The 26,066-nt window shown below is 43.0% G+C and overlaps 1 protein-coding gene across 6 annotated transcripts in view; it reads right to left on the bottom strand.

Annotated features, from left to right (window-relative positions):
* The window catches only part of LOC109994379 (nuclear factor 1 X-type), a gene marked incomplete in the record, with an annotated part of 107,552 nt that overhangs the window by 60,902 nt on the left and 20,584 nt on the right, over positions 1 to 26,066 (bottom strand). For 3 of the 6 annotated variants that reach the window (XM_065958330.1, XM_065958335.1, XM_065958339.1), the window contains 1 exon segment: positions 9,158 to 9,689. In XM_065958330.1, the coding sequence (XP_065814402.1) occupies positions 9,158 to 9,689 (532 nt within the window). 6 annotated transcript variants of the gene reach the window in all.

Genomic DNA, 26,066 nt, shown 5'->3' with positions numbered 1-26,066 from the left:
AGTTAAAAAGGAATGGTTAACATTCACATTACATTAAAGTTGGCTTAATCAATCATAAGCTCCATTAAGCTTTGAAAGACGCCACTCTGTCTTGGCTCCTTCTCTTTAAGTAAGAATTCACTAAGTGGTTGAGGTGACTTAACCCTGATCTCGATATTCATAAATGAATCTCTTGTTAATTAAAAAGTTTTCATGACAGAAATGGTCAAAATGACTTTGAAGCACTTTAACTTCTGGCTACCTTAGGTAACAGGCTGATGTGGTGAATTATGAACAGCTAAACTAGAGAGTGCTGTACGGCACCTTGCTATGGCTGGTTCACCGCATTGTCCCTTAGACCCCAAGACTCTGCTCCAAACTCCCTCTGTCTCGTAAAAAAAAAAAAAAAAAAAAGACTGCTGCTGCTTGGCTCACAAGACTGTAAATCATGCAAAATAGAGCATAGCACTCAGTCTGGAAAAAATAACCATGTATAATGAGCAGACAGAGACATATGCACATATGCACTCTCACACACATGCACGCCTGTGAGTACGCGCACACAAGCCTTGCCAAAAGCACACCACCCCCTACACCGCTTTGTACTAGACACACAAACACACACTGTCATCGGGCCTACCCCACAATTCTAACCCCCAAAACACAATCCTACCCCGAATCCACACTGGTGATAAAGAACAAACAAAAAAAACACACTATCTCTACCCCCACCTTTTCCCACTCGTTAAGACTACGTCCAACTCCCACCTGCTCTGCACCCCCTAAAAACTCACACAAACATGAACGGGCACACACACACCAAGCCCATTCCACTCCAAACTCATCCTGTTATCTAAACAAGCGGCGTCCTCTCGTCAGCGTCAGCGGGTTCCTTTTTCTTTTTCCTCAGAGAAAAGAGAGACTCTCCTGTTCACAGATGAATGGAGTCTTTTGATGAAGAGCCGAGCCTTGTTTACTGCCACTCCATTTATTTACCGGCCTGTTTTTCAAGTCGTCATTGAGGGACACTCTACCAAACCCCCCCACCCCACCCCACCGCCATCCTCCTCACCCTCTCAACCTCACCCCCCCCCCCCCCCCCCCCCCCCCCCCGCATCGCCTAAACACACATAAACACTATCCCCTGTCTCAATCCCATGTTGTTCCCTATCCCGTTTCATCCTGCTTTCTTCTCTCCGTCTAGTGTCCTAGATCTGTGTCCAAACTGATTTGAAGCTTACTCGCTTACACAGACGCATGCCAAATTTGATTCTCTGCATTCTGTTGTGCTTCTCAGTTAGCTCACTCATTCCTCCCCCCCACCACCCCACTTTCTGTCTCCTCTTAACTGCTCTCCTTCTCACGGTGTAACAAAACCAAACGACGCCCTGATGCAGGTTGGCCCTCCAGAGGAACGGGTGGTCCGCCATGAAAGACACGACGACAATTTGTTTTCAAAAATGAAACACATGAAAACACGGTGAATAATATGTGATTTAAAGACACAAAGAAGTGGCAAATTTACATGGGAGGTCATATTAAATGATCTGATAATCTCGTAAAGTGAAGGCAATGTATTTGTGAAGATGCACGAAATTGCACTCAAGTGTGGCATCCCTTTATGTAGACTGTATTGTCTGAACAAAATTAAACTTCTCTGTGTTGAAAGAGTCAAAACACCTGTGATCTAATGTTCAGAACGAGTAAAAAAAAAGAAAAGAAAAGGATGCGAGTCTTTGTGAACATATATCAACCAACGGCTGTTGTCAAAACATCTTGCATACTTAATAAAAGAAACACCAAAGAATAAAAGAAAAACTCAAAGTCAAAGCTCACAGCCCCATGAAAGCCTGCTTTCACCAAGAAGAAAAAAAGGATAATGGTCCCTTTGAGCGCTAAAATGTTTGTGCTTACAAGTTATTATACATTTTTCTGTCGCTGCAAACAGGAGTCCAGGGTGCTAATGAGGCTATGGGAGGGCATTCATTTGAACCCTGAAGAGGAATAAAAGAAAAGGGGAACAAGTGAAAGAAAGAAAAGAAAAGAGAAGAAAGCGAGGATCAGAAGGAGGAGGTTGGCAGGGATTGTGTATGAAAATTTGGCGTCTTCCATACAGAGAGATAGCATCGTGCCAATAACGGCCGCCGACACAACTCCTCTCAACTCCTCTCACTTTCTGAACATCAGCGTTTAACTCGCCCACATAGTTATTTCTTCTTTCTGCAACCCACATGTGCAAGATAAAATGATTTTTCCTTTTCCTGAATCAGTATTCTATCAGATCTGTGTTAAGACTATTTGACTCTTTTTTTTTTTTGGCTACAAGAAAAGCAGAGCCATTAATAACAAGTGAAAACACAGAATTAAAAACTACTAAAAGAGAAGTAAAGTTGCTTTGGATTTACAACACAGTATTGTGACTCTCTCTCTCTCTAGCATGAATGTGGCTGTGGCTGTTTGAATGGCGTTGTTAGCCAGACTTAGTAGCCGATGCCAGGGCCGTGCTGTGAGTGCAGCCCGGTGAATAAGCCATGTTCCCTGGCTCTACCTCCTTTCTGGCTGGCCTGCCTGATATTGAGCATTGGCTATTGCGCTCTTTCTCCTGCTCCTATTCCGCCTCCTCCTCCTCCCTGTCTCTCTGAGGTCGGGAAACCCTCCGGAGTGGGTATATGGTTTTTGGGGACAGACACATTTCATGGTTGGCGCAGCTACAAAAGCCTGAAAAGAGACCCGGCACTGGGAAGACACAGTATTAATACAGACAATACCACCCCCTCGCTGCTTCTGACTCTCTCTTTTCTCAATAACCGCTTTCTTTTCTTCTCCTCCTTTCTTACCCCTTCTTTCCGTCCTTTTTTTTTTTTTTTTTTTTTGCTCTCTCTAGGTTTTTTTCCCCCCAAATAAAAACAAAAAAAGCCTACTCAGCTCAAGTAATGAATGCAGTTTTTATCACTGCGTGCTTAGCTTAGCCTACACCCGTTTTTATTTGACAATCATTAATGTGTTTTAATATGTAATTAAATCTTAACAGTAGGTATTAAGACTGGCTTCAGCAGTGTGTGAAAAAGCCTTTTTTTCCTTTACATCAGTGGAAATGCTCAGGATTAAAGCAAATACCCTTCAATGGATCATTTATCTTTTTTAGACATTTTTTTTTAAATAGAAAAGAGAAAGTTTTTTTATTTTTGTATTTGGCTTAAAATATGTTTTAATAATTATTCTAAAGTGGAATCTGTTCCTATGAATGTTTAAAAAAAACTAGCAAAACAAGGTAGCTATAATTTAAATGTTAAATGCTGCAGTCAAGTAGAATACCAGAAAGAAAAAAAAAGGTTTTCACCATCACTGAAGAACATATTTATTTTATTTAACACTGGGATAAGATTTCTGTCTACCCTCCTTCAGAACATCATAACGCCGAAAAAAAGGCCCTGGCTTTAAAATGCACAGTTTTTTCTCAGGAAAAGCAAACACAAATCTGACAGTTAATTCAAGGAAAATTAAAAGAGACTATCAGGGAAATCAATCCTATTTAAGAGCCAACTGGACCACACTGCCCCCCCCCCCCCCCCCGCCCCTGGGCCAACATGAAGCTGGCCCCCCGATTTGACTGGAATAATCTGTTTACCTCACACATCCCAATGCTATAACTCTTCACACGAAAGGAAACAGATGCGGATAGATGAGAAATGTTCAGGGGTTTTCGGCTCCCCCGAGTCAAACACAGCCAAAGAAATTGAGGCTTAGGATGGTTATGTAAAAAGCAAAAAAAAAAAAAAAAAGAAAAGAAAGCGGGGAGCTTTTCTGGGACAAAGGCACCGTGTCATGGAGCATGCCAGTTTTCTCTGGTCAATTTAATGGGAGACGAAACACAAAAACATTGTCTTTGACTCACATTTATTTTCCCTGGAGTCTGCTTGTGTCATCTTGGTCTCATGAGATAAATGTAGACCCTGCGGTTCTGGATCAATCTATGTACGTCTGTGACACCCCAATGTTAGCCTTGCCTCTGTGTGTGTGTGTGTATGTGTGTGTGTGTGTGTGTGTGCGTGCATGTTTTGGAGCCAATGAGCACACAACAGGGCTTTGGCTAGCCTGATACCATTAGCTATCCAAATACACAGACTTTTTTCTGAAGCCAAGAATAGTGTGAGAAGACTCCCTCTCACTCTGTGTCTGTAATGACAGGGCTCTCCCTCTATCTTAACCCTTCAGATTTGATTCGTAGCCACCTCGACATGCCCCTGATGCCGCATAGAAAGAGAGAGAGAGACAAGAAAAAGATGACGCGGGCCCAGCGAAACAAGAGCGCATTGGCGAATATTTCCTGTTGCCAAATCCGCTCTGCATGTGGAGAGCTTTTTTTAGCCGACGTGGGCCGTGTTCCCACCACACACAATACAAACGCCTCAGACCTGACCGTCTCCCTCAGTGTCGAGATTTCATTTAATCAAAACTTCACTGCTGAAGGGCCGTTCTAAGCTGTGAACACACACACACACACACACACACACACACACACACACACACACACACATAGACAAACAAAAACACTTGCACACAACAACAGTCCACCTAACCCTTGTGATGTTATGGAAGCAGCAGAAGAGATCCAGGAAGTAATTAACAACAGATTATTTTCACAGGAAAAAGAGACACACTGAAGCACAGAGCTTTTGGGAACCTGTGGAGTCTATACAAGTATGCTGTCCACTTTTAACACACGGCAAGCAATTCATCATATTAGCCATGACCGTCACAATGCTTCCCTTCTTCTCAGTTTTAATCTCTTCCTACTCGCTCTTCTCTCCACTTGTTTCTCCTGAATTTATATTCTCTTCTCTCCGGTAAACCCAGAATAGTAGGGGGGAGTTTACCTCAGAAATGAACATGAGCCGGTTTTTTGATTTGTGAATACTTCCTGTGGTCAGTGAGCTGGCTAGCCGCAGCGCTAAGGTTTCTTACAGCGCTGTCCAAGGCATTTGTTTTGCTGTAGCGAGGGAAGGCAGGATCTGGCACCGTAGACCTCAGAGTGTGGAGCGGTCATGGCAGAAATGGCACGGCGAGCACATTTCACACCTCCCTCAGAGTGACTGCAAATTTCCTGTACTGCACTTTTGATTGGAAACACATTTGTAACATCTTTTCATGATCGCACTCATGGCTTACAAAAGCAAGTGAAGTTAAAAAAAAAAGGAAAAAGAAAAGAAAGCAGTACGAATTGGGTCCAATGTATGACTAAGTGAGCTGAGATCACTCACAATTTTTATTCTATTTCTATTTTTCCAACCTTGAACAAATCATAACTGTGCCGAGTTTAAAACAGCTCAGAGGTTATAAATCAAATATTTAACTGGACCCTGTAAGCAGCACAATGATGCAATGATTTCTCCTCAGGTGAACCCACCTGTGCATTAGTCAGGCTAACATTATTTAGAATAAAATCGAAACTTATAGTGTGAATTCATTCTAATTTATCTAACGTAGTGCATTAGTGTGTTATCAAAGGTGTCCTGCTAGTGTGTGGACTAAACCTTTGCCCTTTCAGGACCAAGGGCCATAATCTCCAATATGACACTAATCACTCTCTCATAATAAAAATATAAAAACCTCACTGCACTGCCCAAGAATCACTTATTAGTCCCCTCTTTACGCTGCCTGTATATCAGTATGATCTTTAAAGACACACTGATCTAGCTTTTAAGTTGCTTTTTATCTGAGGTGCCTGAAAATCAGGTTAGGAGGTTGTGTATTGTGGCAGCAGGGTTTGTTCTTTTACGGCTGCAGCGTGTTATGCTCCGTAATAGAGAGGATCTCAAAGGCTGGCTGGCTGCGGAACAGCCTGAGAAAGCCTGACGGCAAGCCCAGAGATTCCCCGTGGCAGCTTTTGCCACTCTGTCATAAACAAAACACAAGACGTCTTTCTCTTCTTCCCACACCAACGGGGCTCGGGAGCTGCCAAACAGAACAATCACTATCGCAGCCTCTTTTCCTTTCCAACGTGCTCTCTCTGCCTCTCTCTCTCTCCCTGTGTCTCCTACAATATAAACAAAAGAGATCAGCAGAGGCTTTACCTCTGTGAGAGCAACAATGAGGGCGATGTTTAAGGAGACAAAACAAAAGTGTGCACGGGATCAAAGAGGAGCGGGGAAGACTGAGATGCTAAAGACCGACAAAACACAAACCAAATAAAAACAAACAATGAGCACATCTTGTTATTCATTGAGCGACTCCGGCAAAAAAAACCGCACAACACTGTACAACATAGAGGGGACAGGTACATGCAAGCATTTATACCTGTTTACACACAATTGTGAATTTACAACTTAGAAGTGCAATGTGCTGAACTTATGTGCAGTAGTGCTTTGCCCTTTGTCTCTCCCTCTGTCCATTTCTCTCTGTCAAAGTGTCCGTCCAACCAGGACTTTAACTGAGCACAGGTTCATTGGAAGCAGATAAAAGTACCGAGGCACACTGTGTAAGCCAGATAAGATAAAAGAACATGGACTAAGTCTGCATTATAAATGGGCAGCACACTGGGCAGTCTCTTCAAGCGGTTTTACAGTACTGCTGTAAACAAAAGTAATGAAGCAGCAACCAAATGAAATCTGGTCAGCCATTGATTAAGGTAGTATATGAACATTATGTCACATACAGTTTGTCATTTTGTAGCTCTATTGCTTATGAATAAAACACAAACATGATCATTGGCCACCATCTTTTTTTCTTTTTTTTTTTAAGTCTACATGAACACTATCGTAGTACAAAACAAATGAACTGTGGTTTTGTTTCTACATACTGCATGATGCAAGGACATTCTGAAATTACTTCTAATAAGTTTTGAATATTTGGTAGGTCAACACAAACTTATATATTTTCTTTAATTATGAAGAAACAATAAAAAATTCTTTCAATTTAATTTCTCCCTTTCAAATATATATTAAAAAAACACCCTCTAGATTTGATGTTTAATTTATATTTTATTGAAACCTAAAAAATATCCTGAGCTTAATTCAAACAACAGTAACACTAGAGTTCATTAAAGTCTAAATGAATAATTAAAGGAAAAAAGGAGAGAACGGTGTGATATTTGATAACAAATAGAGCAAACATAAGCAGTTACTCAATCCCTGTAACACCCCGACTCAACCTTCATTATGTCGTTTTATTTTTCAGCACCGTCTTGGTAGAAATGTTCAGACAAAGTTAGAGAAAATTCAGAATTTTATTGAAGCTAATAATAACATATTTTTTAAACACTACGCTTTTTTCCCAGTCGGGCGTGAGGACTGCCCGCTTCCGATGGTTTTTCACGCCAAAGACAGACTAGAATGAGGCTAGAGCTGCTGCCAGGGTTTTGGCTCGGGCCGAGTGAGGTAGTTGGCCTGAACAGAGATTTTCTGTCTGTGTGTATGTGTGAGTATAAGTCAAGAGGGGCAAGGGAAAGAGAGAGAGGAGGAGAGAGAGAGACCGTGATAGCATTTTGCTACAGCAGTGACCATAAGAGTTTTGTCTAGGAAAGGGTGTGTGTGTATTTAGGCACTGACATGGGTATGCGGTATATTTATGTGTTATATAAATATATATACCTGTGTTGTTGCGTGTTAGTGTGTGTGTGTAAAACTGGTTGAGTCACTGTTTGAAATTTCCATTAAAATTCCAGCTGAGATAATATTAGGTCATGAGCGTGTGTTTGTATGTATACGTAGCCAGCAAACGGTGAACTAGTGTGTATTTGGAGGATTTGGCTGTCAAATGTGTTTCATGTGTGTATGTGTGAGTGGTTGCTGCGATAGTGTTTTTTGTAATGTGGGGGGGGGGAAAAACTACAACACAGCCAGCATTTTGGCTGTGTGTGTAGAGTACGCGCACTGGAGGCTACAGCGATGTTTGGCCGAGTGTGAGTGTGTGTATCCACGATGGTGGCTGAGATACAACAATGTTTGGCTGTATCTAACTGTATCTATGATAGTCCTTGGACGAGAGTGTGTGCTGTGTGGGTGTGTGTACGCAATCGTGACTAAAACCGTGTTTGGCTCTATGTGTGAAAGTGCGCTACAAAGATGACAGAGTTGTTTTTCTTTCTTTTTTTTAATCAAATGTGTGTATCTTTATTTAGCTGTGTTTGTATGTGTGTATATGGGTGTGAAGGTGGCTGCAATAGTACTGGCTGTCTGTGAGCACTGGCATTTTGTGTGTGAGTGTGTGTTTGGCAGCCAGGTCCGACGTGGTGCTAGTGTTCAGGCAGACGGTGAAGGCGACGGCAGCCCGCGGCCTGAGAGCAGGAGACTCGCGGCTCTGCTTTCAATCGCTCTCTCTCTCTCTCTCTCTCTCAAACACACAAACAGACACACGCAAACACACACTCTGGGTTATGGCCAAATGACGATTCCTGGCTACAATGGCCTTATCGTGGCACATACACTTAAACAGACTGAGTACAATCTTATAAACTGCCTCTCTCACTCATTGCAAAAAAAACCCCACGATTTAACAGTGGTGTGCTTCTCATACAAAACATTCACACGCACACAGGCATGCAAATTCTTTCCTATAAAAAACACAAAATACATGCTCATATGAAGCCGCAAATGTCTCGCTCAGAAAAATTAACATGTACTTGCCAAACCACATTGGCGAGATGCCCTTGACACACACTCACATATTCTTTTTATTACTGTTGATACTATGTTGTCATGTAAACAAACCCTAAGAAACAGAAGAAGAAATGGAAAAGACTAAAAAGGCAAAAAAAAAGCAAACCTATTTGCTGATGGATAAAAAAAAAACACAATCAAGGAGGGATTTTAATTTTGTTTCTTAGAGGTTAAAATTTGTGATATTAACATTTTTGAGTTTGCGAATTCCCAATTTTAAATTTGATATTCTTAGATTAATTGTTGAAAATTGTAAATGTTATTTTGCTCCTGAGTTTAAAACATATTTCCTTGGTTTTCGGAAACTTTCTACACTTTTGATGTTTTTTATTTCCATTAATTCCTCTCTATTTATTAATGGTGACAGAAACAAGTATTCCTGTGTTAAGTGGATTTCTGTGTGTATGTTAATTCTGTAAATGTGTGAACATTTCTATGCATGTGTGCACAGGCATGTATGACGAGGGTTTACGTCTTGGCATCCCTCCCTGTAAGAGTCCAGAATGAAATTGGTCACATACCTGGCGTGTGGACGAAGTAGGCCAGGTAGAGGTCCAACTCCTTGACAGACACTCCGATATGGTGCGGCTGGACACACAGGCCAGGGTTGCTGCACTGTGGCGACTTGACCAGCCGCTCCCCGTCTGTGCTCTCCAGGGGGCTGCCCTTGAACAGGATGACCATTACCAGGTCCAGCCGCCACACCTTGTCAGCCTGGCGCAGGCAGTCGATACGACGGATCTTGCCCTTCTGGTCCGGGTTGGACAGCACGCAGCAGGGGGGCTTTTTCCCCGTGATGCTGAGCACAAAGTCCTCACGGAACTCAGGCCGGATGTCCTTGCGAAGCTTGGCCAGCAGGCGCGAGGCCCACTTCTGCTTGATCTCTGGCTTCTCCCCCAGCAGTTCATCCTTCACTGCGCGCTCTTCCTCCTTGGACATGCGCTTCTCGTGCTTCTTGAAGTATTTGCGCTTACGGGCCTGCAGGTTGAACCAGGTGTAGGCAAAGGCGCGTACATGGGGCAGCAGGGCCTCGATGAAGGGGTGGAATTCATCCTGGATGAGGGAGGAGGAAGGGGGGAGGGTGGAGGAGGAGAGGGAGGAGGGGGGGAAGCAGGAGGTGGAGAGAGAGGGGGAGAATGGGGGAGAAAAGGATGGGGACAGAGGGAGTGGGGGTGAGGAAGGGAAGAGAGAAGAGAGGCAGTTAGCACCGGCACGCAGCATGGAGGGGCAGCGCCTGCTCTGTGTGAGCGGAGGGAGAGAATGAGCGAGAGGCACTGAAAGAGAGAGAGAGAAAGTGACAGAGAGAGAGAGAGAGAGTGAGAGAGCGGGAGAGAGAGAGAGAGAGAGAGGAAGAGAGAGAGATAGAGAAAGATGCAATACACTCTCTACCTAACACAAGCACATACGTTTCATTGAAGGACATACTTTACAGGAACCTGCGCAACAATACCCAAAGACTGTGAGCTAAGAGATGAAGAAGGAAAACTAAATATCTACTGGTTGAGTTTCCTCTAAGTCATTATAGTGTTAACATTTATGCACCTGCCCAAACAGTATATATTTCAATAAATAAAAAAATGTAAAATGTTTAATGCCAGACTCACATTTTGCCATCAGACAAAAAGGTATAAAAGCGAATCACTAATTCAAACATCCTATAAGAAAAATAAATAAATGTGTTGCGTTTTTAAAACACACTAACAATGTCGCAATGATATGTGTGTACTTAAATCGTTTCAGAGAACCTGCATTCCAGATTAAATTTACTAAAGAAAATATTATTCGCTAAATAACACAACTTGGTCGGCACATGAAATTATCTAGTCACAGACGTTTTCACAAAACATATGATAATAAAACAAAAATAACACGGTAGTTACCATTTTGCTCTTTCATCATAAATTCACCCCGCCGATTGCAAAGAAACCTAAAAATGTGCCACCGGGATAATAACTGAATTGTTGAGTCAAAAAAGCTCTGAAGGAATTCTGCGTGATTAGAAAACAAAAGACTGACAGAAAAAAAAAAAAATAAGCAAAAAGGGAAGCTGAGAAAGTGTCCAATAAAAGCAGCAGGGGGGAAGAGCTGAGAAAGAGGAGACAGGCCAAGGGGGCGCAGTGTAATACCAGCACAGGAACACAGGAGGTACTGTAGCAGTAGCTGCAGGAGAGGTGCTGTTCAAGAGCACAACAGAATGAGAGTGTAAAGAAGTTCAACAATCTCTCAGTCTAAAGGCTAAAATAAAAAGAGCAGGACATGGCCAGAGAAAAAAAAAAAAAAAAGGATGCAGCAAAAAGGATAAAATTGTGAAAAAAGTTAAAAACAAGCCTGTTTTTTTTTGCAAAAATATATATAAAAAATATCTTCATGAAAAAACAAAAACAAAAAAAATGCTTGGCAAAGCAGCGCAAGCTATTGGTTCAGATCTCTAGGATCTGCATAAGACTCACGGAGAGGGAGAGAGAGAGCTGGACAAGGGGGGTGCGGACGGAGGACAAGAAGAAAAAAAACAAAAAACAAGAGGACCGAATCAATGTTGGAAGAGTGTGCACGACCGCTGGCAAACCCGAGTGCAGCTTCTTTTTTCCCCCTCTTTCTCTCCAACTCTGTCTCTGTTTCTCTCTTCCTCTCCACTTTCCTTCTCTAACCATTGACTGAGTCTGTGCCAACATGCAGAGGGCCCACCTATTTGGCACCGAGTCTCAAACAGCCCAGCCAATACGCACGCTCCCAGCGCTGAAAGGGAGGGAAGAGAGAGATGGCAGAGGGAGAAGCAAAGATGTGGGGGGTGGATGGTTGGTGGCTGGTAGTGGAGAGAGGGAGAGTGAGTGAGTGAGAGAGAGAGAGAGAGAGGGCTAGAGAGAGAGGGCTAGAGAGAGAGAGAGAGAGAGAGAGAGGGAGGGGGAGAGACGGGGACTGTGTGTGGTGCAGGCAGAAGGCACGTCATTAGCCAAATAGACAAGTTCCAATCTAGTGCAAAGGCAAAGTCCAGAGGATATTAATTTTACATGCATCCAATCCAGACAGCACCCGTCTTCTAAAACCCTCCTTCAATCCCCCCACCCGCCCCACCCGCGCCTTCGTCACCAGCATGGTCACAGCCGTCCCAACAAACCAACTCCCTCTCCAAAGGCCCCCCCAAACACACACCATCCCCCCTCTAGAAACACCCCTCGCTCTCTCTCTCTCTCTCTCTCTCTCTCTCTCTCTCTGTCTCTCTCCACTCGCATTACACCACCTTGGCATGGGATGGCATGAGAAAACACAGGCCCAAAATCCCACTAGACCCTGAGACCAGCAGCTGCTCCTGGATTTACCACACAAACAAAGAGAGGAGGGGGGAAGAGAATGCCTGTTACCCCCCCCATCACCACCACCACCCCCCCCCCAAACCCAACAAAAAATACCATCCAAAAACATGCTCTCCTGTTTTAAAATGCACTCTGACATCCAAACTGGCCCCTTCTCTCTAAGAATTTTTTTTTCTGTTAGTCCACTTTAAAAGCCCCGACAGCATAGAAACAGAAACGTATTAAAAGTTTCTGTAATCAAATTAGAGAGAAATCCCATTTGTGGGTGACTTTGGAATCAGTTGACAGTGATGACAGAAAATGCTGTAATGGACATCTTCATTCACATGTTAAGCTGTTTACCAAAGAGAGCAGATATATTTTTAAAATATATTCTATACTGCTTTGCAGTTATTTATAAAGTTATTTAGTCTAATGCTTTCATATTCCAAAGTTTTTGGAACGGCGCAAAACAATTATTCTTTCCTATTGCAGCCTGTTAATTGCCCATATTTTCAGCATTATGAAGTACACAATGACCCATGATTGGGATTGAGCAGCAGAAAGTGAGGGAGCACAGGGCTGTATAGCTGCCATGGCAAGCACAATGTCTCATCCTCATTGGCTGACCCACATGACCTCAGAGGGACAAGCTGTGCCCACTGCACCATGGGAGAAATACTTGAAAGACAAAGGCTCACACAAATGATCAACTGTATGAAATACGTATCGACCGTTCTGATCATTAACAGCTTATTAAAGGGTCTTACCTCCAAATTACAAAAAATAAAGAATGAATTTGCAATTTTATGGAATCCACAGCACATGAATTAGTCCACGGGGACTCACAGGAATTATACAGAAATTATTAAAACTGGAATTTCCGCAGCGGGCAGCAACAAAAAGCTAACTTGTCATGTGACAAAGTTGAGGGCCCGGCCATTTGATTGTGGGTTGAAGCCCCCTGCTGTGCAATGGGACAGGCTGTCTGTGTGAACGCCCTACAAAGGCCAGAGTCCTCTGGTTGGCTCCCAGGACGTCAGATTTAGCCTGGCCTGCTCCCTCTGTCAGCGTCTAACAGAGGAGCTGCAGCCTGGATGACTGGCTGCTCCACTGACTGACTGGCAGGCTGGCTGTTAGGTTGGCTGAAAGGCTACATGACTGGCTTTGTGAATGACTGGTTGGCTATCTGGTAGTGTAGCTAGCTGACTATCTGGCTGCCTGAATGGCTCATCACTGCTAATGCTAGGGGGGAGGGGGGGGGGGGGGGGGGGTGGGGGGGGCAGATCCCATCTGGACCAGGCCGAGCCGGGCCGAGCGGCGATTGTTCATGCTAGCATACGCCTGCCTAACACAGCCATGCTGGACACGTGAAAAATGTGGGAATTAGAGAAGATGGCAGGGACAAGAAAGGAAATACGGGCAAAATGAAAACGAGGAGATGGAATTAAAGAGGATGTTTTTTTGGTTTTTTTGACGGAGGTGTGTTTGTCACTTATTTGAAAAGACTGAGAGAATCGACTTTTTGATGAATGGGCCGCAGACAAAGAAATATGGCGTAATGTGCCAAATAAAACTGCCACTTCCTGTAATAACATCATGCAATACCAACAGGCAAAATGAAAATAACCAAGATGACTATCAGGGAAATCCAAACCAGTAACACAATTTATTTTGTTGTTCCATCCCTGGACTATTTTTTCAGTGACCTAATGCACATGAACTCTTTATATAATAAAAAGAGGATGAAAACCAGAACCTATTATGAGACCACAAATTAATCCATATCATTAAGCAAATACTATTTGTATGAAATATGTAATCCTTCAAAAAAAAAAAATCCCCCCCTTACAAAATCTCTTACTAAGTCCACAGCCAATATGATTATGATCATAAATTGGACCAAATACAAAATTTAACACACAAGGACTGACTTTGAGGTCTGTGCACAGTTTGCAGTTAAGGCAAGATCTTTTATGATGTTGGCAAAGAAGTGGGTCTGCGTGGCACCCTATCATTTAATGTGTCATTTATTTTAATTTTTGTTTTAAAACCCACGTTCCCTCCACTTATTAAAGAGGGTTTCTCCCGTTTGCTCAGAGTTCTTCAGGGCAAAACAAATGGTTGAAGTTTTTTTTGTTTTTTTTTCCTTTTCTGAGGCCTCAGCCATTAAGTCTTTAATTGTCCACTGTGCAATAATTCCGGCGATAGAGCTCATCTTATCTCTTCATGCCATGCTCTGTCTTTCAGAAAACGGCGACCTTTGTTCGCCAGGCTGGGCAAGAGGACAATATCCCCTCCTGCCCTCTCTGACAGAGCACGACTCAGAGAGACGCAGAGAAATGAAAACCACCTCAGGTTTTGTTAACAAGGCCAAGGTTGGAGCAGAATGAACTGCCAGAAACACAAAGGCAAAAAGGGGGAACCATTAACACTGACATTGCTGTATTAAAAATGTAGCCGGTATTAAAGAAAAAACTAATATTAAAAAACAAATCTTCACTCGCTGGAGTATTTTGATGGTTATGCATGGCCTTTAAAGAGACAAAATCATAAAATAAAGACTATTGTTAAATTCATTTGTTGAAAATAAAGGCCCAAAAATAAATGTGTGCATTCACAATCTCTGCTTTTAAGTCTTTTAAAAAAATATTAATTGTTTTTACTGAACTGTTCAGCGAAAATGAATGCATTGTACTGAGATTTAAGATACAATAATTTAAGGTGTAAAAGAGGAACAAGACGTCACACACGTATCGCCAGCCTGTCCTTCAGCTTTAAACGCCCTGTGCTCTGTAGGACACATCAAAAATGAATTAAAATTAATATCCTCACCAAGAAAAAATAAAATAAACCTACCTCAAACACTGTGTTCACCGGAAAAGTCACACAATCTCCCCTACACCCATTTAACTTTACTACGGCTGCTTTCCTCCGTCTGCCGTCTTGTGAACAGAAGTCGGTTTTATACGTCAATATTTGTATTTTGCGATCGCTAAAATAAATAAACTGTCTCATTGTTGACGGTAAAATTGCTTTTCACACCCAAAATATCCATAAATATGAAGCTCCTCACAGAAAAGTCAAGTTAAGATAACGGTCTCCTCTCAGTCTCGTGCGGCCTACGTTGCACAAAAAGGGTCAAAATGAAAACTAAAAAGTCGATTTGGATTTAAAACAGACCTTAATGTGCATCACTAGAAGCATATAAATTAAAACAGTGTGAGAATGACCTCATTGAAGGTAAATATATACCAAAGTAAATTCATCAATTAACTTCCCATAAAAGCGTTCAGGGAGCGTCACGCCTGCAAGTCACGTAGCGCGAGACTAGTAACACCTTACTGCAAATTAAAAGAGAGGACAATTAGATCCTGACGGTGGCTTATATTTGCATACAAATGATTTAAACAAGCGTAATTTGCGCCTTCTTCTGACAGTGTTGTCAACAGCTCGAATAAGCAATTACCTGAGATGAGTGTTTGGTATGCAAATAATTGCCAAAGGGCTGACACCTGCATAGGATGCGTGTGAAGAAAGATCAGGTGAATCAGTTCTTTGATGTCAGCATCCTGCACGCCGTGGTCGTCAACAGACATTCAGGCTGTTTTAACTGCGTTTCAAATATTATGATTTCCGGCTCCTTGCATTGTATTTTCAACATTAAAGTCACTAATTTTTTTATTTTATTTTTTACTTTAAAATGTGTATTTCAAGTAGACATTATATTAAATAAATGAAAAAACAAGAAGAAAAAAACCCACAAACCAAATAAATATTAAATGCAGCTTTATCAAAAGCTGAAATAGCCATTTAAAACGTTTATTTTATTTAAAGTATACTTATTAATTCCCACAGGTACAATTTATCATGAATAGAATTCAAAATTATATTAGTGGCTTTATATTTTTAACATAACCAAAATATATTTAATCCCCTAATAATGTTGATTAAATTAGTTCCTTTTTAAAATCGAAAATACCAACGAAGAAAAAACATGATTTATTTTTGCTGATTTACAGGAAGAAAAGAAAACCTGAGGTTGTAATAGAATTTTGCATTATCAGTGTTATTAAAATAAATCATTATTTTGTTAAATTCTAGATGCATTTAACTAAGGGAAACATGTCAGTCATTAATGAAGAGTGTCATGTCCTGTAAAATAAGACACACACACACACACACACACACACACACACACACACTCATAATGCCAATGAAGGTTACAGCGTGTCCAAATCGGTCACAACTACATTCAACTTTGAGACCTGTGGTATGAAATCAAATTTCTACTAGAAGCCTACTGGAGGGGATATGGGATGAATTTGGGTGTAAAGTTTCTTGCACTTTCCAAGTACAGTCAAGATGCTGTTTGTGTCCACTGTGTCGGAAAAAACGTGTAAGAATGGATAGGATAAAAAAATTCCTATGACCCGTGCAGAAAAACTAAAGTACAAAAACCTGACTGCAGTTAGGAGGTGATGGGTTAGTCACCTAAGAAGCCTCAGGAATAAACAATAATTACAGACAAATTGACATAAACTAGATGTTCCCTGGAAACTCATGAAATACAATAAAAAGTCCCCTTTTTTTCTACTCCTCTAATTCACTTACTGAAGCCCACACACATTCAGTCACACAAAGAACCACATTATTCTTTTTTATTTTTTTTATTTCCTCCTTTTACTTCATCCCTGCCAGTCCTTCCGTTTCCATCCAGCTCAAACACCTTTTCATCCATTCTACTCTCTGAAAAAAAAAAAAAAAAAACGGGAACAAACTTCCCTTCTTTATGCTTGCTTCCTCCCATCGGCACAGATTGATGTTAAAAGTGTGTCTGTGCATCGTTTGTAATTAAGGCTGTTTACACACTGAAGCATTACTATGTGTGAAAGTCTGGAAGCCATTTGTGGCATGAGGCTGAGAGAGAAAGACAGAGTGAGCGAACTTTAAACAGCTCCAGAGACACGAGAACAGATAGCAAAGCTGGGGCTTCTGACATGACTGCAGACCTGGGACATTTAACACTGAAATATGCTTTCACATTTGCTGGAGGGCTTTGTGTGTGGAGACTGTTTTCTTCCTTAAAATGTAAACATAAATGTGATAAGATCAAGGGCTCTCCAAGTATTTCTTTTTAAATTAATCAGCCAAGATTTTCTTTCAGGTTTGGGATATATAAGAGGACTTTTACTGAGGTATCAATAAAAGTCCTCTTACAAAGTTAAATCTAAACATGAGTGTCACCCCGCAAGAAACGCATATCCAATTTAAACGATAAAAGATTTGGATAAATTAAATCTTGTTTTGCAATTACATTTTGTGATGATTTTTTAAATTCCCTTCAGAGGTTTTAGTCTTAGATTATTTTTCAGAATTCAAAATGTACACGGCGTCCATCAGATTATCGTGCAGAAGTGCACAGACAGCCGTGTGAAACATTATACTCCTACAGTACATTACTCCATGTTAATCTTGATAACAGGGCCGTCAATTAGACAGAATGGTGCTCGGAGGGATGATGCTATGATATAAATAAAACTGGGCAGAATTATAGATTTCAAACTAAATTAGGAGATTCTGGCACAGACAATGATTGAATCAAAGCACTTCAACATGTGGCTGCAGCTAGATGGGGCTGTATAGGATTACATGTACACTAAGTGAATACATATAGACTTCTGCATTTGTTCCCTATGTGTGTTTACATTACTGAGCTTTCTGTAGTGTGCATGTGCTGATGTTAAAGGCATGTTTTGTATTTAAAGAAACAGAAAGGCATTTCTCCTCGACAAGGGCAGCAGTTTCTGATAAGGTCGAGTAGAGCAGTGTGATACTTGGAAAGTGTGTGTGTGTGTGTGTGTGTGTGTGTGTGTGTGTGTGTGCGTGTGAGGGGTGATGGCAAAGCGTGGCAGCTTTCTATGTGGACTCTACAGGCCAGGAGAGCATCCGTCTCACACTTTCTGTCTCACTCCTAACCGAAGTGCCTGCTGCACACACCTTCAGGGTTCCAGTCGGCACATGCCAGCGGCACACAGCGGCTCCCCGGCCCGGCCTGCAGCTGCACACAGGGCTTTGAACCTCATGCTCAGCAAATACAGCAGGAATCCAGCAGATAATGAAACCCGATATGCCCCCCCCCCCCCCCCTCCACCTCTCCTCCGTGCCCTCTGTGCTCCTAAAGCAGCCAAGGCCTGCTTCTCCTCACACAAGAGATGCACTATTGAGGACTTTCTCTCTCACTCTTTTGCCCCCCCACTCCCCCCCCCCCCCCCCCCCCCGATTCTTTTATTCCTGCCTGGTCCTCGTTCTGCCAGTCGCTAAGGCGAGATGCCAACCTCTCCCCAAAGCCGGGCAGAGTGCCCTCACCCTTTATGCAAATGCTCCACCACTAGCCCAACTCACACATTCATTCTGCCCCCCCCCCACCCCCCCCGACACCCACCACCAACACCCTACCACCATCACCTACTCCTCTATTCCCTCGTTTTATTTTATTTACCTCTTACACTGCAACCCAACCATCACCAACACTGCTTTTAGCTGCTTCACCTGCTGACTTCTACCAATCACCTGTGCTCCTTATTTCATGTTCGCTCTCCGTCCTCCAGCTTCACTCACTCCTCCGCTCCTCCTCTCTTCTGTCACTGTGGCTGCTCCCTCGGCTTTTTTCTTTTTTCTACCTCGCTCCTCTCTCTCTCTCTCTCTATCTCTCTCTCTCTCAAATAGCTTGACTCAAACTTGTTCACTCATTCCTCTGCTACTGCCAGACAAGCAAGTGTAGAAAGAAACTCCCTTTACTCTCTCTCTGTCTCGCTCGCTCACACACACACACACACACACACACACACACACACACACACACACACACACACACACACACACACACACACACACACACACACACACACACAATAAGTTATAAATCATCTTTTTTCTTATCTGATGAGGTTTATACAACCATTTAACTTTGTGTCAACACTAGAAAATAAAATGGACATTCATGCACAGTTTCTTGGTGAATTTCATCTCGTGATTTCATCTGTGATGGATTGCTTCTTTGGTCGTTGAACAGGGCGTTAGCGAAGCACACCAAAACTCTCCCTAGACTCAAGTGAAAATATTAAAGCTGCTGTGGTTTAAACACATGGCTGACTCGTTTAACACGCTTAAACGGGGGCGGATTTGTTCGATTTAGCAAATCTAATGGAAATTAGCCCATTTTTTAAGCTATGAATAAAACCTTTATTATTAAAACTGGAGAGCGTGAAGACTTATCAACCATGAGATAAAACTCTACAACACTTAACAGGCATAATGAACCTGTTTTAAAACTTATTGTGATAAATATGAACTCTCTGAATCCCAGATAATGGCTGTTTTATTAGTCATCAAAAGGTAATCATGGTGACATTACAGAATTTGTTGTCCAGCATTCACTTTTCTCACAGTTGTCGTGTTTTTTTTATCGTGCAACTTTAAACAAAGTCAAACGGGCTATTTTACCGTCCTGAATCTCAACTTGAAAAAGTCAGTTTAAGTGTTTAAAGTTTCAATCTGTGACCTCCTAAGAACTCCAACTAATCAACGGGAGATCTGGATAATCAACAAGAATTTATCATTTTCAATCAGAACACAGCAAATGTTTGTGGAATGTCCCCTCTGCAGATGGGAAACCAACCCTGTTACATTACCACCCTAATTCCGCACCAGTGCGCTCCCTATCAGGAACACAGAGGCTTGTGGATTTAACTCTGCTTATCATGTGAGCTGGAGTTCTGCCTGTGCTGAGCTGGCGCTGCGAGGGTTAAACGGTGCCTGCTCCCTGTGGCATGATATGAGCTGGGCCTTTGCCTGTGCGCTCTGCCTTGTCTGCGCTGAGTTGGGTGGTGTTAGGGGTTAAGAGCGGGTGGCTGCTCCAAGTGGCTTCACTCTGATCCCATTAGGGTTAAAAGGTGTCTGTTCCAAATGGCTTCATGAGAGCCGAGGCCTTAATCTCTGCTACGCATGACGGCGTTTGGGTTAAGGGGAGACGGGCTTTTGATGTGGCAGCGAGTTACGCATGACTCTGAGCTGGCAGTGTGAGGCCTAAAGGTCGCTCTGCCCATTTTGAGTGGCAGTCCCTGTGGGGCGAGCACCATGCCGGGCCGGAAGGAGCACACACACACACACACACACGCAGGGTGAGAAACAATAAGCCTTCGCAACCACACACACACACACAAAATCATGAGGACACTGGCGCATACACAACAACAACAGCTAAATCATTTTGAAAGTTTTACACTCTAAAATCATAACTTTCTTTATTTAAAGATGATCCACCAAAGCGAGGGGAGGATACTGAGACACACGGCGCAGACGGGCGCCTCTGGGTGAGTGTGTGTGCAGTTATCTCCTCTGTGACCACGCTCGCTAACTTCCCTGGCCTAAACTACCACCTCGCACAGACCTCAGGAGCACCACAGGACCACAGGCAGACGGCCATAAGTACATATCCTCAGAGGGGACATAAAAGTGTGGAAACCCACCTCGATTAAAAAGATACCTCACAAACACAGTGAGGGAGAGGACGACGGATGAACGCAGAGAAAAAGTGCTGCATCGCTGATCCAACATGAAACTAGATTAATAAAAGCCACTCTTAGTTTCTTAGTCATATTATCAGAAAGTATAAAAAAAAAAAAAATCCAAGATTCTTGAGTACAAATGTTATTAAAATGTGTTATTAAAAAGAAAAGTACTTTTTAATGCTACGCTTAATGACGCACAATATCTTGAATCTTTCTCCACGGTACCCTGTATTGGCCCCTGGTTACTTTGAAATCCCTCTGAACTATTCTGAGAAATGGAATCACATGTAAGTGAAATACTGCATACGTGTTATAAAATATGCCCTAACTGGCCTCACATTGAATCTTGCCAGTTTTTTTTCCCCCCTTCTTCTGCTCGGTATCCCGCTCGACTGTTTTCTAGTTGAAAGAAAAGAAACTGCAGTTCTTAATGGCAGCAAATATTCTTCTGGTGCCACGTTATTTTTCAGTAAATAGTACAGTGTTTATCAATTCTCAGGGAAACTGGTCCGGTATGAAACACCAGTCAGTCTCCATTTATAAACATGTGATTGTATGAAAAGATAGTATCACAGTAAAGTGAGCCAGAAGGAGAGAGCTGGACTGAAAGCAGCAAGAGCTGCCACGTCAGATGCTGCTGAGGCTTCTTGGCTGTCAGGACTGAAACACACACACACACACACACACACACACACACACACACACACACACACACACACCAGCACACACACACACCAGCACACACACAGAAAGAGACACGCAAATGCAGTACATCCACATGAATGCACATGCACAAGCATACATACACACTCTTACACAGCACGTAGGGGTTTGCCTTTGCGGTGCCGTTTTAGGGAGCTGGAGTCATCGGCCAAGCCTGACGCCGTGGCTCAGTGTGGCCGTCAGCGCTGTCTCTCTGTGAATCAACACGGATGGAGCAGCTCCATCAACAACACACACAGGCCCTAATAATAAAACGAGCAAATCCCTCTCTCCAGTTTGCCTGCCGCATGCCAGAGAGGGCCTGCCCCCGGTCCAGTCATATCCTGTCAGGATTGCTCCTGGATTTACACTCTCTGTTTATCACACTCTTTTAAAAAAGTGTTCAGAAGAGAATATCAGTGCTTTTTCTGAATAAATGTTTTACTCTTTAAACTCTAACACCACTATATGCAAATGTTTATGCACATGCACGCAGAGGAAAGCACAAATATTCTGCGGATCGTGTTTCTAGGATGAACATATAGGGAAAACTGGTGGGCACTGAGGCTTGCCAGGAGAAATCAGATGCAAAATAGGATTTGGCCTCATCTTTATTTAGACTAGCTTTCCAATTCCTGGAGAAAAATTACATTATTGAATACAACAACGCCATTGTTTCATCAAATTTTAGACGGGCTTTCAGCTTTTTGTTTATTTCCAGAGAGGAAAAAATGAAAATGGGAACACCATTTTTCAATCTAAAGGGGGAGAAAGGGCTCTTGTGCAGAGATTTGATTCTCCAGATAGTACTTGGCACCATTTGCTTCCTCCAAGTACTGTAATATGGTTATGATACATTAGCATTCCTTCACATCACCAAAGAAACCCAATCTGTGTGTATCAAACATTTTAGTCAAAGGGGAATTGAAGGAGAGAGAGAAAAGGAGGAGGGGGGGGGGGGGCGGGGGGAGTCAGGTAAGGGATTAGCATTAAGCTGCGATGGGGAGGAAAAAGTTGCTCAGATGAGAAGCATTCCTGCAGACAAAGCCTGGCAAACGGTGAAACTGTTTAAGATAGCCTGCGCTCCTCTCAGGAGAGGCAGACAGGGAGTTAGTAAAGTGGCTTTTAAGCTCACCAAATCCAACATATCCTAGATAAGACTGTGGCTCTTCCTGAGGGAATGTAAGAGAGAAGTAGCAGAGAGGGGCTGGAATGAATGAGGTAAAACGGAGAGGGAGAGGGTTAAAGTAAGAGACATGAGGAGAGAGAGAGAGAGAGAGAGAGGAGGGAGAGATAGAGAAGAGCAGACTAAGATAAGCAAACACAAAAAGCAAAAAAGTAGACGGGAGGATTTGGGAATGAGACAGAAAGAGAGAAAAAAGGATGAAGTGTCAGGAAAGTGAGAGCATATTTCAGAGAGCGCACATGGTGTTTGTTGATTCCCTCTCATACAGAGCAGAGAATGAAGCAGCCTTCCTGCCTCTCCAGGATTTTATCACCTGCGTGGAAGGCGGCTTGAATACACAGCGGCCGACGTCACCCATCTCTGCTCTGCTCCGCTCACCTCCGCGGGCCTTTTTCCTTTTCTACTTTTTCCTGATACGGTGATGTTTTGAATATTTTAAGACAACAAAAATCTGATTTTCATGAAGCACACATTAAAGACATACAAGACGTACATACATATTAAACCTGTTAAACAATATTCTTCAAGTAAGACAACCTGTTGACTCTTCACCACACCACTTGTTCTACTGTCTATAATGTTACTGTGTTATTCTTATTTCTAATGAGTATTTACATCTGTAGGCCTTCACATAGTAGCTTTAATATTTGTATAACTTTTATCAAACTTTTTAAGCTCAGTCTTTGCCTGAGATGTTTTTTTTTTCCCTAGTTTTCCGTCTGAAACGGGGAAAAGCAACAACAGAAACACACATAAGCACCTATATGGGGATCTTGACGGTAGATGCATGTGAGTAAATATTCAGACATGTCAAGTTGCATCCAGTCACATCATATCTGCTTCTTGAAATTTAGTTTAATCATTTTGCGCTCTGCTTTCTGCACACACACACACACACACACACTCACACACTAACATGCATGCAGCGACAGGAGACAGGTGCACGTACACACGACCCAGAGGCAGAGAGTCAACAAACAAGGGTCACTTTTTAATCGCTCCCCTGTGTGTTTATTTAGCAGTGGTCAGGTTTTCACTTATAAACCATCTCATTGCAAAATCCCTCCTTTTAGGCTCCAGAGAGAACATTCAAACAGTATTAATTCCTCTTGCTGGGAAGGGGACGGCCTTTTCCCGGAGCAATCCATAACATCTGAATATAAAAATAAATACGAAACGAGTGGGCGCGCGCTTAACCCCAAAGCGAGGAGGGAAAAAACCTGCCGGGAAGTTTGACGACGACTTGTGTTTTCCCTCTGTTTCGCCCCGTGTCTCGGACAACACTTTTCTCTTCAGCGTGGCTCTCAGTGTGTTGCCACCTTTTCACTTTCTCTCTTTCCTATTTATTTATTTTCAGTCCTTTATCAATCCTCCATTTCTGTCTCTGTCTTCTTTATCTCTCCCCTCGCTCCCCCACCTCTCTCTCTCTCTCTGCTGGACGCCCCTGTGCCAGTTAACTCACCACAAGCCAGAGGGAGGACCGCAAGAATGCTTAAATCAGCATAATTAGGCCTGTGTGTACTTTAAACACACACATTTCCCCCAAGCCTGGACCCCTGCCACCCGTACACCGCTGTGTACGCAGCCACGGCCCGTCTCTTTGAGTCAATAAACACAAACATATCAGCAGTCAGCCGCGCACATGTCCGCACAGCATATACACACAAACACACACACACACACATGCATATGCAACACATGAGGTGAAAAGTGATGCTGTATCCCTCTGCAACACAACTTCATCCAAACTACTGAGGCTACCTCCGTCATCCAGCTGTCACCCCCCCCCCCCCCCCCAGGCCCAAACCACCATCACCACACTGACACAGTTTGACCCTTTACACTGTGTAGCTGTGGGGGAGGAAACTAAACCAGTTTAATACGAGGGCTCTGTGCTGGAAAGTTGCACTTTCGCAGGAAAAAAAAAAATTCCATAAGCAAGCTGGTAAAAATTAAGCATGCACTAAAACAATGGCAGCGCTCGCAGTTTGTGGTTTTTGCCCCACACTCACATCTGTATGTGTTTTGGGTTTCAGTGGCGCATTAACAAACAACTGAATCCAGGGTGCCCGGCTGCACATGGGGATTATCAGGAGTCATTACAGACCATTTAATAATAATCACAGCCATCAAAAACCAATCAGTCCAAGCATGTGATATTTGGACAGCCGATATCACTGAGTGGATCATATTAGTGAAGATGAGGGCGGATTAGACAGAGTCATTTAAATTATCACACGGGGATACACACACACACTGTTAGCAGCTTGTTCCTGGAAGTGCAGCTCAACATGCTGCATGTGTGTGACGCTGCATGTGAACAAAACATACGCAGGATAAACAGCATCAAAACACTCAACAGGAAAGTTTGAGAGCCACCGACTGAGTATAAAGGCATCCAATAAAAATCAGTCACTTCTTCCCTCAACATCTCTAAACAGGCGCAGCTCCTGCAGAAGCTGCAGGTGCACATGGCCACCGAGAGAGGCGTGCACTTGCAAATAATGAAAAATAAATGCATGAAAATGCAATAAGATGAGGTATGCTGAGCATTAAAGGCACAGTGGCCCTTCAGCCTGCGGCCCATTTCCATTCTAAAGATATGCACATCAACAAGTCACTCCAGCAGTGAATATAACTACATGCATCAGGTTTTGGCAGCACACCGTACGTTGCTATGGAGTATATGTCGTTAAAGCAAAACATGAAGTTAATTTGATTTCCATTTTTAACATCAGCCGCCTTGAAAACAGATACATTTTGTGCGGCCTCGGCTCACTCTCCCCTCGGCTTTACGCTGCAAAAAGTGATCAGAACGCCACGCTCAGTCTGCGCTGGAAAATATTCAGTCAGCAGCGTTTGATCAGAGTGGTGTGATACTGTTTATATGAGGGTACACACTGAAAACTAGCCACAAAGGAGCCACTCTTTGACTCTCTGCCTCTGTCTGTCTGTCTGTCTGTCTGATTCTGTCACACACACTCTCACACACTCTCACACACACACACACACACACACAGAGGCATGCACACACTCATTTCTCTGTTTGTGTGCTCACACAGCTGTGGATCTTGCTCAGGGTTCAACTGAGGTAAAGATATGGTATATTACGCAATGGCTTATAGATTTTTCCACCGCTGGCGAGCTGCCAGAGCTCTCAATGGGGGAGAGAGAGAGAGAGAGAGAGAGAGAGAGAGAGAGAGAGAGAGAGAGAGAGAGAGAGAGAGAGGGAGAGAGAGAGAGAGGAGAGAGAGGATCAGAGAGCAGCACATTTTGTTCCACAAAGTCTGACTCACCAACTGGATTCACTGGCTGCTTTGCTGCAACTGGAGGCCTCTATGGCCAGGAGTTAAATTGAGGAAAGAGCAAAAGTGTATGTTTATGTGTGTATGTGTGTATCACTGTGTGTGTTACTTAATAATAATGACAGTTTTTGGCGTAAAGAATTACATGCGTTGGTTAGGTCTGGTGGATATTTCAGCTATCAATCCCTCAGGCGGCTGCTGCTGCTCTATATTGGTCTGCCTCTGCAACACACACACACACACACACACACACACACACACACACACACACACACACACACACACACACACACACACACACACACACACACACACACACTGCATGCAAAAAATAAATGACCTTAGCTAGTCATTCAAACACACGGGGAACTCCT

Source organism: Labrus bergylta, chromosome 1 (assembly GCF_963930695.1).
Source record: "Labrus bergylta chromosome 1, fLabBer1.1, whole genome shotgun sequence".
In the NCBI taxonomy this organism is placed as follows: domain Eukaryota; kingdom Metazoa; phylum Chordata; class Actinopteri; order Labriformes; family Labridae; genus Labrus; species Labrus bergylta.
Note: the sequence above shows the minus strand (reverse complement) of the source record. Positions and strands in the feature narration are given on the sequence as shown.